The sequence below is a fragment of the Oncorhynchus keta genome, unplaced genomic scaffold (genome assembly GCF_023373465.1).
Source record: "Oncorhynchus keta strain PuntledgeMale-10-30-2019 unplaced genomic scaffold, Oket_V2 Un_contig_9417_pilon_pilon, whole genome shotgun sequence".
NCBI lineage: Eukaryota > Metazoa > Chordata > Actinopteri > Salmoniformes > Salmonidae > Oncorhynchus > Oncorhynchus keta.
The window spans coordinates 45,239-61,428 of NW_026290530.1; the positions used below are offsets into that span (position 1 = coordinate 45,239).

The following is a 16,190-nucleotide window of genomic DNA, read 5'->3' on the forward strand; positions in this document are numbered from 1 at the left end:
AGCATAGCACCAAATGTAAAACTGTAAACTTCACTGTCCAAACACATATGGTGTGGACTATGTGTTCCTGGAAAACACAGGTAGATCTGGTGAACAGTTATCACTTGTTGACCAACTACAGGAATACTGACCTCAGAGTCTCCAGTTTACATTGGGGATTCCCCAGTCCAGCAGAGAGCAGCTCCACTCCTGAATCCTTCAGGTCATTGTTACTCAGATCCAGCTCTCTCAGGTGTGAGGGGTTTGAACTGAGAACTGAGACCAGAGAAGCACAACCTTCCTCTGTGACTAGACAGCCTGACAGCCTGTAAAGAGTCAAATCATATTAAAATCACACTGATATTCTTTGGTGGTGAGAATAGTGGCAGTATATATTTTTTAAACATATTCAGATATATCAGTGTCCTGAAACCTTCCATATCTATTCGTAAAATAGTGTATCATCATAAAAAATGACAAATGCGTCAAAGAATTGCCTCCAGATAGAAACATGTACAAATATTCTAGTGACCAGACCAGTTTAAAAAGCAGTCAGAAGACAGACAGTGAAGTATCAGATTTAGATTGTATTGAGTATACAGTCCACACCATATCTATTTAGACAGTGAGGTATCAGATTTAGATTGTATTGAGTATACAGTCCACACCATATCTATTTAGACAGTGAGGTATCAGATTTAGATTGTATTGAGAATACAGTCCACACCATATCTATTTAGACAGTGAGGTATCAGATTTAGATTGTATTTAGTATACAGTCCACACCATATCTATTTAGACAGTGGGGTATCAGATTTAGATTGTATTGAGTATACAGTCCACACCATATCTATTTAGACAGTGAGGTATCAGATTTATATTGTATTGAGTATACAGTCCACACCATATCTATTTAGACAGTGAGGTATCAGATTTAGATTGTATTGAGTATACAGTCCACACCATATCTATTTAGACAGTGAGGTATCAGATTTAGATTGTATTGAGTATACAGTCCACACCATATCTATTTAGACAGTGAGGAATCAGATTTAGATTGTATTGAGTATACAGTATACAGTCCACACCATATCTATTTAGACAGTCAGGAATCAGATTTAGATTGTATTGAGTATACAGTCCACACCATATCTATTTAGACAGTGAGGTATCAGATTTAGATTGTATTGAGTATACAGTCCACACCATATCTATTTAGACAGTGAGGTTTTATTTCAGATCAAGTATTTCACCTATATTTGATGGTATTTTAATACATATGTGTTTCACAATTAGAAATAACGCACTTCATGTATCTAGTCCCCCATAAGAAGAAGACATAAGTATTCTGACCAATTCACTCATTGTGTATTAAAGTAGTCAAAGGTTTTATTAGTAAAGTCATTGTTTGCATTTGAAGTGTGTTTTGGTTGTGTTTTGGTTGTGTTTTGTCCAACAGTAAAATGGTGGATGGTGACTTGATGAATATTCTAAGTGAGTAGAGAACATGTTTCTAAACAAACGATATGAATCCTGATGATTAAGAAAAATCATGAATGAATCATGAATAATAATGAGTGAGAAAGTCAGAGGCTACAACAAAACATGCTAACCTCTCACCATAACTAATAACAGATACATCAACAAAACATGCTAACCTCTCACCATTACCAATAACAGATACATCAACAAAACATGCTAACCTCTCACCATTACCAATAACAGAGACTACAACAAAACATGCTAACCTCTCACCATTACCAATAACAGAGGCTACAACAAAAAAACATTGCTACAACAAAACATGACCTCTCACCATTACCAATACCAGAGACTACAACAAAACAGCTAGGCTACAACAAAACATGCTAACCTCTCACCATTACCAATAACAGAGGCTACAACAAAACATGCTAACCTCTCACCATTACCAATAACAGAGGCTACAACAAAACATGCTAACCTCTCACCATTACCATAACAGAGGCTACCAAAACATGCTAACCTCTCACCATTACAACAAAACATGCTAACCTCTCACCATTACCAATAACAGAGACTACAACAAAACATACTAACCTCTCACCATTACCAATAACAGAGACTACAACAAAACATGCTAACCTCTCACCATTACCAATAACAGAGGCTACAACAAAACATGCTAACATCTCACCATTACCAATAACAGAGGCTACAACAAAACATGCTAACCTCTCACCATTACCAATAACAGAGGCTACAACACAACATGCTAACCTCTCACCATTACCAATAACAGAGGCTGCAACAAAACATGCTAACCTCTCACCATTACCAATAACAGAGGCTACAACAAAACATGCTAACCTCTCACCATTACCAATAACAGAGGCTACAACAAAACATGCTAACCTCTCACCATTACCAATAACAGAGGGGGTCTGATCTTTGTGCCTCTGTTGCTTTCTCATTTATCATCATTCACGATTCATTCATGATTATTCATCATCATAGTAGCATCCACATGAATGTAGAAGTGTTCAGAAACATATTCTATTCTTACTGATAATACATGTGAAGTGACTCCAAAATGACAGGACATTATTCACCATTCAGTTTCTAATCGGAAAAACATCCAAAACACAACCAAGACAAACTGCAAATGCATTCAACAAGTTAGTAGAATCACAAGATTAATGTAATCACTGCAGGCTTGGAATATGGGACCAAATACTAAACGTATGACTACTTTACAATATAAGTGAATGTGTCTGAATAATTACGACTTTTTCAAATGGGAGAACTACATACATAAAGTGCTTTCATATCTGATAATACTGACCTCAGAGTCTCCAGTTTACAGTGGTGATTCCCCAGTCCAGCAGAGAGCAGCTTCACTCCTGAATCCTTCAAGTCATTGTTACTCAGATCCAGCTCTCTCAGATGTGAGGGGTTTGACTCCAGAGCTGAGACCAGAGAAGCACAGCCTTCCTCTGTGACTTCAGAGTCTGACAGCCTGCAAAGAGATCATCATGACTTCAAACACATTGCTAATTTAACACCAGTAGTGTAGAAGGACAATGGCAGATGCATTTGGTTTATTCTCCAAAACAACATATAGATTCATTTTCCATCTCCTATAATTGTATGGTCATATTGTTCTACTAATGTGAACATCAATGCATTTATTCAATATGTTTTTTAATATAATAGTATACACATATTATGATACATATTTTTCTCTAAACTGAATATTTCTTCCTGATGATTAGTTCTTAAATGTCATTTTATTTACTCACAGAACAGCTCTGGAGGCTTTGACCACTGGCAGCAGCCTCAGAAGACCTTCCTCTGATCTGGAGTATTTCTTCAGGTCAAACACATCCAGCTCCTTTTCTGAAGTCAGCAACACAAAGACCAGAGCTGACCACTGTGCAGGTGACAGGTTGGGTTTTGAGAGACTTCCTGATCTCAGGTATCTTTGGATCTCCTCCACTAGAGAATGGTCCTTCAGTTCATTCAGACAGTGGAACAGATTGATGCACCTCTCTGGAGAGGGATTCTCCCTGATCTTCTCCTTGATGTACTTGACTGTTTTTTCATGGCTCTGTGAGCTGCTTCTTGTCTTTGTCAGTAGACCTCGTAAGTGCTTCTGATTGGACTCCAGTGAGAGGCCCAGAAGGAAGCGGAGGAAAAGGTCCAGGTTTCCTGTCTCACTTTGTAAGGCTTTATCCACAGCACTCTTGTAGACAGTAACTTTACGCTTGTCTCTGAACAGAGCAGAAAGGTTCCTGGACATTGATTGCGGTTCGGCCATTAGATTCTCATTGTTGTTGATGAATGAGAGGAACACATATACAGCAGCCAGAAACTCCTGAATGCTCAGATGAACAAAGCAGTACACCTTGTCCTGGTACAGCCCACGTTCCTCTTTAAAGAGCTGTGTGCACAATCCTGAGTACACTGAGGCTTCATTGACATCAATGCCAGCCTCCTTCAGGTCTTCTTCATAGAAAATCAGATTGCCATTCACAAGCTGCTGAAAAGCCAGTTTTCCCAGTGACAGAATGCTCTGTTTATTCCAGTGTGGACCTGTCTCTTCTTTCCCAAGATACTTTTCATTCTTCTGTTTGGTATGAAACACCACAAGGTGTGTGTACATCTCAGTCAGAGTCTTGGGCATCTCTTCTCTCTTATGTTTCAACATGTGTTCAAGGACTATTGCAGAAATCCAACAGAAGACTGGAATGTGGCACATGATGTGGAGGCTCCTTGATGTCTTTATGTTTGAGATGATTCTGCTGGCCAGGTCCTCATCACTGAATCTCTTCCTGAAGTACTCCTCCTTCTGTGGGTCATTGAACCCTCGTACCTCTGTTACCTGGTCAACACACCCTGAAGGGATCTTATTGGCTGCTGCAGGTCGGGTAGTTATCCAGAGGAGAGCAGAGGGAAGCATATTTCCCCTGATGAGATTTGTCAGCAGAACATCCACTGAGGTTGACTCTGTGACGTCACAACAGATCTTGTTCTTCTGGAAGTCTAGGGGCAGTCGGCACTCATCCAGACCATCAAAGATGAACAGAACTTTGTACTTGTTGTAGTTGGAGATTCTTGATTCTTTGGTTTCCATTGAGAAGTGATTGAGAAGTTCAATGAAAGTGTGTTTGTCCTCTTTCATCAAATTCAGCTCCCGAAAAGGGAATGAAAATATAAATTGGACATCCTGATTTGCTTTTCCTTCAGCCCAGTCCAGAATGAACTTCTGCACAGAGACTGTTTTTCCAATGCCAGCGACTCCCTTTGTCAGCACAGTTCTGATAGGTTTGTCTTGTCCAGTTAAGGGTTTGACGATGTCGTTACATTTGATTGCAGTCTCTGGTCTTGCTTGTTTCCTGGTTGTTGTCTCAATCTGTCTCAGCTCATGTTCATTATTGACCTCTCCTGTTCCACCCTCTGTGATGTAGAGCTCTGTGTAGATCTTATTGAGAAGTGTTGGGTTTCCTTGTTTAGCGATCCCCTCAAATACACATTGACACTTCTTCTTTAGATTAGATTTGAGTTCACGTTGGCAAATCACAGCAATCTCATCTGAATGAAGAAATACCACAGAGGATATTAATATTATGTATGTTTTAATGTCTACAGTATTGTAGGACTGTTATAAAGTTTTACATTATAATAATTTATTATCTTAACTGACTGTATAAATGTGTAAATGTTTTCATAATGCATTACAGACTGGTGTGACTGATTATATTATTATTGGTATTATTGATGGTATTATTAATGTTCTCTCTCTAAATGAATCACCACAACACATCCCTGCTGCTACTTGATGAGGTCACTAGGTGTTGTGTTAAGGCTGCTACAATATCATTGAGTTACACAGCTACTTTAGCTGTACTTTAGCTACAGCTTTTTAAATGTTATAAAACAGCATTCAACATGAGACAGACAGATCTTACATTTCTCCAGTGTGTCAGCAAGCTGCTTCTGGTTCATTTTCCTCAGGACGTGCAGTGTGATCTTCAGAGCCCCCTCTCTGGCACTGCTCTCCTGCTGCTCATCTTCAGCGTCCACCACTTCCTTGTCCTGCTTCTGACTCTCAAAGCCTTCTGTGAGTTCTGGACTAAGAATCCTCTTGAACATCTTCAGCTCGTTCGTCACGAATGTCATAGTATTCTCTTCAAGCAACTGAAATAAATAAAGTAAATAAGTATTAAGTAAATATGTTAAAGAGAATATATTATTTCTCATTAATACATTAATGAATGATTGACAGACCAACTTTACTTGAGGTCAACAAAAACAAATGTACATAACAGGACCACATACACTGAATATGGAGTCCAGGTCTGTTTGATGACTCTGGGAAGACTGAACACTGAGAATCTCTGACTCTGATCTCTTTTGTTGATTTCTGTGGACAAAACATGAGACACACACATAGGGAAGGAATGTTGTGTTTGTTTAATTCTGTTTTAGGACTATGAAAATGGACAAAAGGAGCCTATGGATTAAGAAAACAACAACAAAAATGGGGAAAATCAAATCAAATCAAATTTTATTTGTCACGTAAACATTTGTAAACATAAGTGACATATTTTAAAGTGGCTAATGATACATGTATGACAGAAAGATGGCAAGATGCAGTAGATGATATTGAGTACAGTATATACATATACATATGAGATGAGGAAACATTATTTACATTTACATTTAAGTCATTTAGCAGACGCTCTTATCCAGAGCGACTTACAAATTGGTGCATTCACCTTATGACATCCAGTGGAACAGTCACTTTACAATAGTGCATCTAAATCTTAAAGGGGGGGGGGGTGAGAGGGATTACTTATCCTATCCTAGGTATTCCTTAAAGAGGTGGGGTTTCAGGTGTCTCCGGAAGGTGGTGATTGACTCCGCTGTCCTGGCGTCGTGGCATTGTTTAAAGTGGCTAGTTATACATTTTTTACGTCAATTTCCATCAATTCCCATTATTAAAGTGGCTGGAGTTGAGTCAGTATGTTGGCAGCAGCCACTCAATGTTAGTGGTGGCTGTTTAACAGTCTAATGGCCTTAAGATATAAGCTGTTTTTCATTCTCTCAGTCCCTGCATTGATGCACCTGTACTGACCTCGCCTTCTGGATGATAGCGGGGTGAACAGGCAGTGGCTCGGGTGGTTGTTGTCCTTGATGATCTTCATGGCCTTCCTGTAACATCGGGTGGTGTAGGTGTCCTGGAGGGCAGGTAGATTGCCCCCGGTGATGCGTTGTGCAGACCTCACTACCCTTTGGAGAGCCTTACGGTTGTGGGCGGAGCAGTTGCCGTATCAGGCGGTGATACAGCCCGACAGGATGCTCTCGATTGTGCATCTGTAGAAGTTTGTGAGTGCTTTTGGTGACAAGCCGAATTTCTTCAGCCTCCTGAGGTTGAAGAGGAGCTGCTGCGCCTTCTTCACAATGCTGTCTGTGTGGGTGGACCAATTCAGTTGGTCTGTGATGTGTACGCCGAGGACCTTAAAACTTACTTCCCTCTCTACCACTGTCCACTGTCCCTCTGCTGATTCCTGAAGTCCATAATCATCTCCTCTGTTTTGTTAACGTTGAGTGTGAGGTTATTTTCCTGACACCACACTCAGAGGGCCCTCACCTCCTCCCTGTAGGCCGTCTCGTCGTTGTTAGTAATCAAGCCTACCACTGTAGTGTCGTCTGCACACTTGATGATTGAGTTGGAGGCGTGCATGGCCACGTATTCGTGAATTTTGGATGCAATGCGGAACATTTCCCAGTCCACGTGATGGAAGCAGTCTTGGAGTGTGGAATCAGATTGGTCGGACCAGCGTTGGACAGACCTCAGCCCGGGAACTTCTTGTTTTATTCTCTGTCTGTAGGCAGGGATCAACAAAATGGAGTCGTGGTCAGCTTTTCCGAAAGGAGGGTGGGAGATGGCCATATATGCGTCGGTCTCGGAAGTTAGAATAACAATGATCCAGGGTTTTATCAGCCCTGGTTGCGCAATCGATATGCTGATAGAATTTAGGGAGTCTTGTTTTCAGATTAGCCTTGTTAAATCCCCAGCTACAATGAATGCAGCCTCAGGATATGTGGTTTCCAGTTTGCAAAGAGTCAAATAAAGTTTGTTCAGGGCCATCCATGTGTCTGCTTGGGGGGAATATATATGGCTGTGATTATAATCGAAGACAATTCTCTTGGTAGATAATGCAGTCGACATTTGATTGTGAGGAATTCTAAGTCAGGTGAACAGAAGGACTTGAGTTCCTGTATGTTGTTGTGATCACACCACGTCTCGTTAACCATTAGGCATACGCCCCCGCCCCTCTTCTTACCAGAAAGATGTTTGTTTCTGTCAGCGCGATGTGTGGAGAAACCAGCTGGCTGCACGACTCTGATAGTGTCTCTCTAGTGAGCCATGTTTCCGTGAAGCAAAGAACGTTACAGTCTCTGATGTCCCTCTGGAAAGCTACCCTTGCTCGGATTTCATCAACCTTGTTGTCAAGAGACTGGACATTGGTGAGAAGTATGCTAGGGAGTGGTGCACGATGTGCCCGTCTCCGGAGTCTGACCAGAAGACCGCTTCGTTTTCCCCTTTTACGACGACGTTGTTTAGGGTCGCCGGCTGGGATCTGATCCGTTGTCCTGGGTGGAAGGCAGAACACAGGATCCGCTTCGGGAAAGTCATATTCCTGGTCATAATGATTGTGAGTTGACGTTGCTCTTATAGTCAGTAGTTCATCCTGACTGTATGTAATGAAACCTAAGATTACCTGGGGTACCAATGTAAGAAATAACATTAAAAAAACTAAATACTGCATAGTTTCCTAGGAATGCGAAGCGAAGCGAGGCGGCCATCTCTGTCAGCCCCGGAAGAGAGACAGTGTTGTTTAACTCACCTATCATGACCCATTAGTTCTTCTTACCTTGGTTCAGTAGAAAAGTCTCCCTCTCTAAACTGTAAAGGTTGACTCATAGACCAGTCACTCTTCATGGACACACAGCTGGGAACAGGGGAGGCTGGTCTCTCCTGCTTGATTGGGCTTCAACAAAACAGAGACAAACATTACATCTCTCATCTACTCTGATGTTAGATGGGGAAACAAGAGTTTCATTCCAAAACGATATATATCAATTATCAGAATTGTTCGTAAAATTCTGAACGAGATTGGTGTGTTTTTTCACTATCTCGTCATGGCATGGGGTTGTTCAATGTTACTAAATCACTTGATGGTTTAATTTCAGAGAGACAAATAGTAATATTTTTTGCAAAATGCTATATTTCTGGATCACTCTCAAATGAGACCAACCGGCTCGATCCAGTCAGCAAAAAATATATATGTAGCAAAACTAAATGTTTTTAGGTTTTGGTTTATGTCAGTTTAATTGTGTTATGCTATAAATGGTTATTTTATAGTTGTAAGTGGTAAATTCAACTAGAAAATGTTATATTTGAGTAATTACTGCTTTAGTAAAGAATTATACATTATTCATGTGTGTGGGTTGGAGCGAGCGGTCGCATCGACACATCGCTCCACAGGTAGTATAACTTTTTCATTACATTTCATTACATTTCATTATAGCACAACGGTTTGATTTGTCTAAATCTTAGAAATTTCTTCTTAGCTAGCTACATAGCCGTCTTTGTATCAAAGATATTTTCAAAGATATTTCGTATTTCGCCGTCCTAACGTAGTCTTCACTAGCCAGCTAGCTAACGTCCACTGATTAGCTGCACTGGAGAAACTATTACACTCAACTGAACGACTTGAGTAGTGTAGTGTTAGCTAGCTACATAGCTGTCTTTGCTGTCTTCGTATCCAAGATAATTGTGTAGTTTAGAGTGTGTAGTCTTAGAGTGATTATCTTAATTTACCGAGGTTAGCTAGCCAGCTATTTGTCGTCCTTAACGTAGGAGACTCTGCTAGCTAGCCAACAGCTAGCCGACAGCTAGCCAACAGCTAGCCAACGTCTTCTGAATAGACTCAACAACCCGGTCGCATTCACAGGTAGTATCACATTTTCATTTTATTTCATTACAGTATAACGGCTTGATTTGTTTGATCGTAGCTAGCTACATAGCCGTCTTTGTAAACAACACTACTAGCTAGCCAGCTAGCCCCCGAATAGCAGCACTGTCAAAACTATTACACTCAACGGAACGACTTGATTAGTGTAGTGTCAACAACGCACCCACTGCCAGCTAGCCTACTTCAGCAGTACTGTATCATTTTAATCATTTTAGTCAATAAGATTATTGCTACGTAAGCTTAACTTTCTGAACATTCGAGACGTGTAGTCCACTTGTCATTCCAATCTCCTTTGCATTAGCGTAGCCTCTTCTGTAGCCTGTCAACTATGTGTCTGTCTATCCCTGTTCTCTCCTCTCTGCACAGACCATACAAACGCCCCACACCGCGTGGCCGCGGCCACCCTAATCTGGTGGTCCCAGCGCGCACGACCCACGTGGAGTTCCAGGTCTCCGGTAGCCTCTGGAACTGCCGATCTGCGGCCAACAAGGCAGAGTTCATCTCAGCCTATGCCTCCCTCCAGTCCCTCGACTTCTTGGCACTGACGGAAACATGGATCACCACAGACAACACTGCTACTCCTACTGCTCTCTCTTCGTCCGCCCACGTGTTCTCGCACACCCGAGAGCTTCTGGTCAGCGGGGTGGTGGCACCGGGATCCTCATCTCTCCCAAGTGGTCATTCTCTCTTTCTCCCCTTACCCATCTGTCTATCGCCTCCTTTGAATTCCATGCTGTCACAGTTACCAGCCCTTTCAAGCTTAACATCCTTATCATTTATCGCCCTCCAGGTTCCCTCGGAGAGTTCATCAATGAGCTTGATGCCTTGATAAGCTCCTTTCCTGAGGACGGCTCACCTCTCACAGTTCTTGGCGACTTTAACCTCCCCACGTCTACCTTTGACTCATTCCTCTCTGCCTCCTTCTTTCCACTCCTCTCCTCTTTTGACCTCACCCTCTCACCTTCCCCCCCTACTCACAAGGCAGGCAATACGCTCGACCTCATCTTTACTAGATGCTGTACTTCCACTAACCTCACTGCAACTCCTCTCCAAGTCTCCGACCACTACCTTGTATCCTTTTCCCTCTCGCTCTCATCCAACACCTCCCACACTGCCCCTACTCGGATGGTATCGCGCCGTCCCAACCTTCGCTCTCTCTCCCCCGCTACTCTCTCCTCTTCCATCCTATCATCTCTTCCCTCTGCTCAAACCTTCTCCAACCTATCTCCTGATTCTGCCTCCTCAACCCTCCTCTCCTCCCTCTCTGCATCCTTTGACTCTCTATGTCCCCTATCCTCCAGGCCGGCTCGGTCCTCCCCTCCCGCTCCCGCTCCGTGGCTCGATGACTCACTGCGAGCTCACAGAACAGGGCTCCGGGCAGCCGAGCGGAAATGGAGGAAAACTCGCCTCCCTGCGGACCTGGCATCCTTTCACTCCCTCCTCTCTACATTTTCCTCCTCTGTCTCTGCTGCTAAAGCCACTTTCTACCACTCTAAATTCCAAGCATCTGCCTCTAACCCTAGGAAGCTCTTTGCCACCTTCTCCTCCCTCCTGAATCCTCCTCCCCCTCCCCCTCCTCCTCCCTCTCTGCAGATGACTTCGTCAACCATTTTGAAAAGAAGGTCGACGACATCCGATCCTCGTTTGCTAAGTCAAACGACACCGCTGGTTCTGCTCACACTGCCCTACCCTGTGCTCTGACCTCTTTCTCCCCTCTCTCTCCAGATGAAATCTCGCGTCTTGTGACGGCCGGCCGCCCAACAACCTGCCTGCTTGACCCTATCCCCTCCTCTCTTCTCCAGACCATTTCCGGAGACCTTCTCCCTTACCTCACCTCACTCATCAACTCATCCCTGACCGCTGGCTACGTCCCTTCCGTCTTCAAGAGAGCGAGAGTTGCACCCCTTCTGAAAAAACCTACACTCGATCCCTCCAATGTCAACAATTACAGACCAGTATCCCTTCTTTCTTTTCTCTCCAAAACTCTTGAACGTGCCGTCCTTGGCCAGCTCTCCCGCTATCTCTCTCTGAATGACCTTCTTGATCCAAATCAGTCAGGTTTCAAGACTAGTCATTCAACTGAGACTGCTCTCCTCTGTATCACGGAGGCGCTCCGCACTGCTAAAGCTAACTCTCTCTCCTCTGCTCTCATCCTTCTAGATCTATCGGCTGCCTTCGATACTGTGAACCATCAGATCCTCCTCTCCACCCTCTCCGAGTTGGGCATCTCCGGCGCGGCCCACGCTTGGATTGCGTCCTACCTGACAGGTCGCTCCTACCAGGTGGCGTGGCGAGAATCTGTCTCCTCACCACGCGCTCTCACCACTGGTGTCCCCCAGGGCTCTGTTCTAGGCCCTCTCCTATTCTCGCTATACACCAAGTCACTTGGCTCTGTCATAACCTCACATGGTCTCTCCTATCATTGCTATGCAGACGACACACAATTAATCTTCTCCTTTCCCCCTTCTGATGACCAGGTGGCGAATCGCATCTCTGCATGTCTGGCAGACATATCAGTGTGGATGACGGATCACCACCTCAAGCTGAACCTCGGCAAGACGGAGCTGCTCTTCCTCCCGGGGAAGGACTGCCCGTTCCATGATCTCGCCATCACGGTTGACAACTCCATTGTGTCCTCCTCCCAGAGCGCTAAGAACCTTGGCGTGATCCTGGACAACACCCTGTCGTTCTCAACCAACATCAAGGCAGTGGCCCGTTCCTGTAGGTTCATGCTCTACAACATCCGCAGAGTACGACCCTGCCTCACACAGGAAGCGGCGCAGGTCCTAATCCAGGCACTTGTCATCTCCCGTCTGGATTACTGCAACTCGCTGTTGGCTGGGCTCCCTGCCTGTGCCATTAAACCCCTTCAACTCATCCAGAACGCCGCAGCCCGTCTGGTGTTCAACCTTCCCAAGTTCTCTCACGTCACCCCGCTCCTCCGTTCTCTCCACTGGCTTCCAGTTGAAGCTCGCATCCGCTACAAGACCATGGTGCTTGCCTACGGAGCTGTGAGGGGAACGGCACCTCAGTACCTCCAGGCTCTGATCAGGCCCTACACCCAAACAAGGGCACTGCGTTCATCCACCTCTGGCCTGCTCGCCTCCCTACCACTGAGGAAGTACAGCTCCCGCTCAGCCCAGTCAAAACTGTTCGCTGCTCTAGCCCCCCAATGGTGGAACAAACTCCCTCTCGACGCCAGGACAGCGGAGTCAATCACCACCTTCCGGAGACACCTGAAACCCCACCTCTTTAAGGAATACCTAGGATAGGATAAGTAATCCCTCTCACCCCCCCCCTTTAAGATTTAGATGCACTATTGTAAAGTGACTGTTCCACTCGATGTCATAAGGTGAATGCACCAATTTGTAAGTCGCTCTGGATAAGAGCGTCTTCTAAATGACTTAAATGTAATGTAATGTAAATTCAGTACTCCTGCAGTTGCTTCATAATTCCAATAGATGGCAGCATAAGACCACAATTGAAATTTCAGAAGATTAGTTTAGTTTTCTCCGTGGAAACACCAACACTCCCCCTACTTTAGTAGAGAAAAACTTATTTTCCCAGAACATTCTTTGTCAAATTCATCAACCAGCATCGACCCACTCTGGCTTCTCACACAAGTAGCCAACTCAGCTCCGGCAAAAAGCCGTCACTCTGCCTTCTTGCACAAACGAAGGGCATGTTGACCTAAATTTGCTGACCGCTAGGATTGCATGATGTAACTTATATATTGAAAGACGCAATATTGTCTTTTCTATTTCAAGTCTGTTTATTCCCAATATGAGGTATTAAGAGGTTGATAATGAATGTATACTCAGGTTGAGGTTCTGACTAGTGATAATTTACCCAGGGTTCAATACCTGCTATAGTCACTATTTTATTTGCTCTCCCTAAAGCAACACAGGCCTAATACGAGATGTATAGCTAACTAAAGTAATGAGTGACCATTTTAGAAAATCATGGGACATATAGTCTGTGGTTGCATGCTATTTCATGTCAGATCAAATTGCTGCCTGTATACTGTAACGGTGTAACGGCGTTCGTTCATCGAAAGAGTCGGACCGAAATGCAGCGTGGTGGTTACTCATGTCTTTAATGAAAACAAATGATGATACATGAAATAACTTAATAAATACAAAAACAACAAACGGAACGTGAAACCTAATTACAGCCTATCTGGTGAATACGGTTCCCTATCAGAGACAACAAGAATCACCTGACTCTGATTGAGAACCGCCTCAGGCAGCCAAGCCTAACTAGACACACCCCTAATCAACCACAATCCCAATGCCTACAAAAAAAACAATATGACAACACAATAAACCCATGTCACACCCTGGCCTGAACAAATATATAACGAAAACACAAAATACAATGACCAAGGTGTGACAGAACCCCCCCCTAAGGTGCGGACTCCCGGACGCACCTCACAACCATAGGGAGGGTCCGGGTGGGCGTCTGTCCATGGTGGCGGTTCCGGCTCGGGACGTGGACCCGACTACATTAATGTCATAGTTCCTCCCCTTCGTGTCCTGGGATAATCCACCCTCGCCGCCGACCATGGCCTAATAGTCCTCACCCAGAACCCCACTGAACTGAGGGGCAGCTCGGGACTGAGGGGCAGCTCGGGACTGAGGGGAAGCCGGGACTGAGGGGAAGCCCGGGACTGAGAAAGCCCAGTACTGAGAGGAAGCCCAGTACTGAGATGAAGCTCAGGCAGGTAGTAGGCTCCGGTAGATCCTGGCTGGCTGGCGGATCTGGAAGATCCTGGTTGACTGGCAGATCTAGAAGATCATGGCTGACTCGCGGATCTACCTGCTCTATGCAGACTGACAGCTCTGGCTGCTCCATGCAGACTAGCTCTGGCTGCTCCATGCAGGCTGACAGCACCTTGAGGACTGGCAGCTCCTTGCAGACTGGCAGCTCCTTGCAGACTGACAGCTCTGGCTGCTCCATGCAGGCTGACAGCTCCTTGCAGACTGACAGCTCCTTGCAGACTGGCAGCTCCTTGCAGACTGGCAGCTCCTTGCAGACTGACAGGTCTTTGCAGACTGGCAGCTCTGGCTGCTTCATGCAGACTGACAGTTCTGGCTGCTTCATACAGACTGACAGCTCTGACTGCTTCATGCAGGCTGACAGCTCTGACTGCTCCATGCAGGCTGGCAGCACCTTGCAGACTGGCAGCTCCTTGCAGACTGGCAGCTCCTTGCAGACTGACAGCTCTGGCTGCTTCATGCAGACTGGCAGCTCAGGCTGCTCCGAACAGGCAGGAGGCTCCGGCAGCGCTGTAGAGGAGGAAGGCTCTAGAAGCGCTGAACAGGCGGGAGACTCCGGTAGCGCAGGAGAGGAGAAAGGCTCTGATAGCGCTGAACAGACAGGAGACTCCAGCAGCGCTGTAGAGGAGGAAGGCTCTGATAGCGCTGAACAGACAGGAGACTCCAGCAGGGCTGTAGAGGAGGAAGGCTCTGATAGCGCTGAACAGGCGGGAGGGTCCGGCAGCGCAGGAGAGGCGAGGCGCACTGTAGGCCTGATGCGTGGTGCTGGCACTGGTGGTACTGGGCCGAGGACATGCACAGGAAGCCTGGTGCGGGGAGCTGCCACCGGAGGACTGGTGTGTGGAGGTGGCTCTGGATAGACCGGACCGTGCAGGCACACTGGAGCTCTTGAGCACCGAGCCTGCCCAACCTTACCTGGCTCGATGCCCACTCTAGCCTGGCCAATAGGAAGGGCTGGTATGAGTCGCAGCTGGCTCTGCACCCGCACTGGAAACACCGTGCGCTCCATAGCATAACACGGTGCCTGCCCGGTCTCTCTAGCCCCCCGGTAAGCACAGGGAATTTGCGCAGGTCTCCTACCTGGCATAGCCATACTCCCTGTAAGCCCCCAATCCAATACATTTTTGGGGCTGACTCTCAGGCTTCCATAAGCGTCGCCGTGCTGCCTCCTCATACCAGCGCCTCTCCGCTTTAGCCGTCTCCAGTTCTTCCTTGGGGCGGCGATATTCTCCAGGCTGTGCCCATGGTCCTTTTCCGTCCAGAATCTCCTCCCAAGTCCATTTCTCCAAGTAGTGCAGCCTCTTCGCACTGCTCCAGCGAATCCCAGGCGGGTTCCGGCACTCTCTCTGGGTCGACCGCCCACCTGTCTATTTCTTCCCACGTAGTATACTCCATACTTCTGCTGTCCATAACGTCCTCCCTTCGCTGCTCCTGCTGTCGCTGCCTGTAACCACGCCACTCGGTCCGTGTGTGGTGGGTGATTCTGTAACGGCGTTCGTTCGTCGAAAGAGAGTCGGACCGAAATGCAGCGTGGTGGTTACTCATGTCTTTAATGAAAACAAATGACGATACATGAAATAACTTAATAAATACAAAAACAACGAACGGAACGTGAAACCTAATTACAGCCTATCTGGTGAACACTACACAGAGACAGGAACAATCACCCACGAGATACACAGTGAAACCCAGGCTACCTAAATACGGTTCCCTATCAGAGACAACAAGAATCACCTGACTCTGATTGAGAACCGCCTCAGGCAGCCAAGCCTAAACTAGACACACCCCTAATCAACCACAATCCCAATGCCTACAAAAACCCCAATATCACAACACAATAAACCCATGTCACACCCTGGCCTGAACAAATATATAACGAAAACACAAAATACAATGACCAACGGAT

The 16,190-nt window shown here is 45.5% G+C and overlaps 1 protein-coding gene across 5 annotated transcripts in view; it reads right to left on the reverse strand.

The window, feature by feature from the left end:
- Nucleotides 1-16,190, reverse strand: part of LOC118382038 (NLR family CARD domain-containing protein 3-like) — a 40,878-nt gene that overhangs the window by 4,143 nt on the left and 20,545 nt on the right. Inside the window, exons 3-8 of one of the 5 annotated variants that reach the window (XM_052512903.1) lie at nucleotides 8,403-8,519; nucleotides 5,800-5,884; nucleotides 5,430-5,658; nucleotides 3,261-5,052; nucleotides 2,804-2,977; nucleotides 132-305 (exon numbers count right to left, since the gene is read on the reverse strand). In XM_052512903.1, coding sequence (XP_052368863.1) covers nucleotides 132-305; nucleotides 2,804-2,977; nucleotides 3,261-5,052; nucleotides 5,430-5,658; nucleotides 5,800-5,884; nucleotides 8,403-8,519 — 2,571 coding nt within the window. The remainder of the gene's footprint in view (nucleotides 1-131; nucleotides 306-2,803; nucleotides 2,978-3,260; nucleotides 5,053-5,429; nucleotides 5,659-5,799; nucleotides 5,885-8,402; nucleotides 8,520-16,190) is intronic. The other 4 variants (XM_052512902.1, XM_052512897.1, XM_052512900.1 and 1 more) reach the window with 4 other exon arrangements.